The sequence below is a fragment of the Nicotiana sylvestris genome, chromosome 9, assembly GCF_000393655.2.
Source record: "Nicotiana sylvestris chromosome 9, ASM39365v2, whole genome shotgun sequence".
Taxonomy (NCBI): domain Eukaryota; kingdom Viridiplantae; phylum Streptophyta; class Magnoliopsida; order Solanales; family Solanaceae; genus Nicotiana; species Nicotiana sylvestris.
The window spans coordinates 35918653-35921749 of record NC_091065.1 but is presented as its reverse complement, the minus strand read 5'-3'; the positions used below and the strand labels follow the sequence as shown (position 1 = coordinate 35921749).

Here is a 3097-nt window from a genome sequence, read left to right as displayed (position 1 = left end):
TGAGCCCAAAGATACCTACAGATCGGAACCAAGAATGGACGAGTGATATAACGGGGCTCAAGAACGGCCGAACCTGAAAGGAATCAAGCTCGAGTGACATGAAGAATGGAGGGTAAAGGGAAGGCAGTTAAAGGAGACAAACGAGAAGCCGAAATATCCGCCATCAGCCGAATAATGATGCGCGGATCAAGCTCGGTATTGGCTGCGGATCTTATTTCCGTGAGATAGAAGGAAGGAAAAGATTTTTATTTCATTAACATATACCTGGGTTAAAACTCCGTTGCTATGAAAAGAGGAGGACCTCTTCATTTTTCAGACTCACTTTTTTACGAATAACAAGGCAACAAAATTTACTTTAGCTCTCAGTAATCGTTTAAGCATTCTGAAGTTATTTAATCGTTTATTCGGATCTGAGCTCTATATCGAGGGCTCAATCGTTGGCATTTAAGTTAAACGCAAGGCTTAATTACTGCGTTACTTTGGTTTGATCATTCCATCTTATTTCAATTCAACTATTTACTATTCTTTGATCATTTGTGTTAAATTAAACCACATATTCTTTAAACCGCGTATAAATTTAATTATTATCCATTTTAAGAGGTAAACAACTAGCAATTTGGCAGAGGCCTAGCTCTGCCTTACTTTTTGGAGGCAATTGAGTCTTTTTAATGGTTTACACTACATTTTAGCCGAAAGTGATTCTAAGCTTCTTGTTGAGCATGCGTTCTTTGCAGGTATCACACCCCGTGGAGGATACTCGAAGAAGTAGATGTGGAGCTACAGAAAGTAATCAAGTAGCGGACAAATTGGCATCCTTGAGCCATGATTTAACACAGGCATAGCTATTTTTTGACTTTGCTGGACTCCCACCTCAAATCAGAGGTCTTTTGAACTTGGACAAATGGAGTCTTCCTACCATAAGAACATCGAGCAAGAAAAAAGGCAGAAATTACATTGGATCCTCCTTAATCTTTGGATTACATGTATAAATGTAGGCTCTTTTTTGGGAGTTCATTCAGTCCTGTTTGGCTGAATGGTCCAGTTTCACATGCCACAACGGCATTGCAGTGCATCATTTGCATTTGTGTCATCTCTTTTGTAAAGAGAGTAGTCAATGTAACCTTTTGAAAAGATGAATAAAATGCAATTTTGAAAAGAGAAACGAACGAATGTTGGACCAAGACAATTACGAATTAAATAAATTTATGAGTTATGACCACCCAACATATATTTAGCAAGAACTAAATAAGTCAATACAAGCAGAAAGAAACTGATCAAAAACTTCATTTTTTATTAGCGCGAAAGTACGTTCACAAACTGTCCCAAATTAGGATACATTAGAGCCAATGGAGACTACGCATGGTCATCTTTTATTTTTGTTTATTTTCTCCTATTTACTTTTTCCTCTGCAACTAATGCCATTGGTACATCTAGCTCAAATCTCAGAAATACTTATCACAATTCCCTTTACCTGTCACGCAGAGAAATGTAACTTGAGTCAAAGAAGAAACACACAAAAGAATGAAAGTGACGTGAATAAATTCTATCTTCAGAAAAGAACAAAAACCGCAACTCAAGATGAAGGGAGAATCGAAAATTTTGACTTTAACACTAAGCATCAAATTGTAATGTTTATTTATATATAGAAATAAAGAACATTATATTAGAATTTTTTTTTTTTTTTGGATAGCATATTCTTGGAAACAAGCAATGTAAAACGAGCACTCTATGTAATCCTGAACTCTCTCGATTTAGCGCTTTCAAGAGTGAATTAGCTAGAGCTTTGGTCATAATAGCTAAAATATTTCAGGAAAGAAATTTTTTATCATCGTCAGTAACATATAGTCACAGTATCTTAAGTACGTGCAACTTCTAATTCCCGAATACTACTTTTTCTCAATAATTAGTCAATAACTCCATCCAAATGATAAGTTTTTGGATGACAAAATTTTGGGTTGACATACTTGGCTCTCATGCATACTGATTAAACGACTTGTTCAGTTGTTCTATCGAGCTTGTGACATTTGATCATCTCAAATGTTAATAATGCAGTACAACACATGATATAGCAGTATACCATAATATCCATTAAAGATGATTAACACAAATGACCAACATATCTTTAGCAAATAAGTAAATACAGATTAAATGCTAAACTATGTCCAAAATTGTGTTAGTCTTGTCCCGTGGAAAACATGGTACATTAATAATATCTTGACAGTAGCACTAAAAAGTAAAAAAGTCACATTTATCAATAAAGGAATAAAGAAATACAACAAGTTGTTACGTAGGAGTTGACAGAATCAAATAAAAAAGTTAAATGAACTAACGATTCAAAAAACACAAAATAAATTGGAGTTGATCGAGTAAATGAATTGATATATAGATAGAAATATAAAAGAAGATACCAGGAGTAGAGGAAAATGTGGGAGGATCAGATCTAATCACTGTCGCTACCACTGCTGCTGCTGCTATCATCGTCATGCTTCTTCTCCTTCTTGTCTTTCTTGTCCTTCTTCTTCTTTTTCTTCTCCTCCCCGTCGTTGTGATCTTCGCCATGGAGCTTCTCCTTGATCTTCTCCCTGTGTCCTTCGCCCTTCTCCTTCATCTTCTCCTTGTGCTCCTCGCCCTTCTTGTCTGCGTCCTTGTGGTCTCCCATGTGGAGTTTCTCCTCTATCTTGTGCACTATTCCTGACATTTTTGCTCAGATGTATATTTTACTTTAATGAGTTTGATCAAAATTGCAATTGGAATGAGGATAATGCTGAGTGAGGTAGGAATTTATAGGGAAACGGAGGAAGCTGTCGATACTTTACGTGTACGTAGTTCCAACATCTAATATAAATTTCCACACAAAAAATAACCAAAAGAAAATTGAAAATTTAGGGAAATAAAAAAAAAATTCCAACACAGGCAATATTAAAGGTTTGTTACGCGCAGTTCCGCCTCCACCACTTACGTGGATGGTATATTATAATTCAGCTAAATGGCTTCCCCTCTCCTACCTCTTATTCCTCCAATCTTTACGGACATCTTGAACACTTTCTCACAAGGAAAAAGAAAGAGAAAATAAATAATTTAGTCATTTTTACTTTAG

The 3097-nt window shown here is 35.7% G+C and overlaps 1 protein-coding gene across 1 annotated transcript; it reads right to left on the bottom strand.

The window, feature by feature from the left end:
• Window positions 1-1271: 1271 nt before the first annotated feature.
• On the bottom strand, window positions 1272-2761 carry LOC104239305 (protein SRC1-like). The gene is made up of 2 exons (XM_009793913.1): window positions 2409-2761; window positions 1272-1471 (listed from the first exon to the last, which is right to left on the bottom strand). The coding sequence occupies exon 1, from the start codon at window positions 2696-2698 to the stop codon at window positions 2441-2443; it is 258 nt and encodes an 85-aa protein (XP_009792215.1). The 5' UTR covers window positions 2699-2761; the 3' UTR covers window positions 1272-1471; window positions 2409-2440.
• Window positions 2762-3097: the final 336 nt, after the last annotated feature.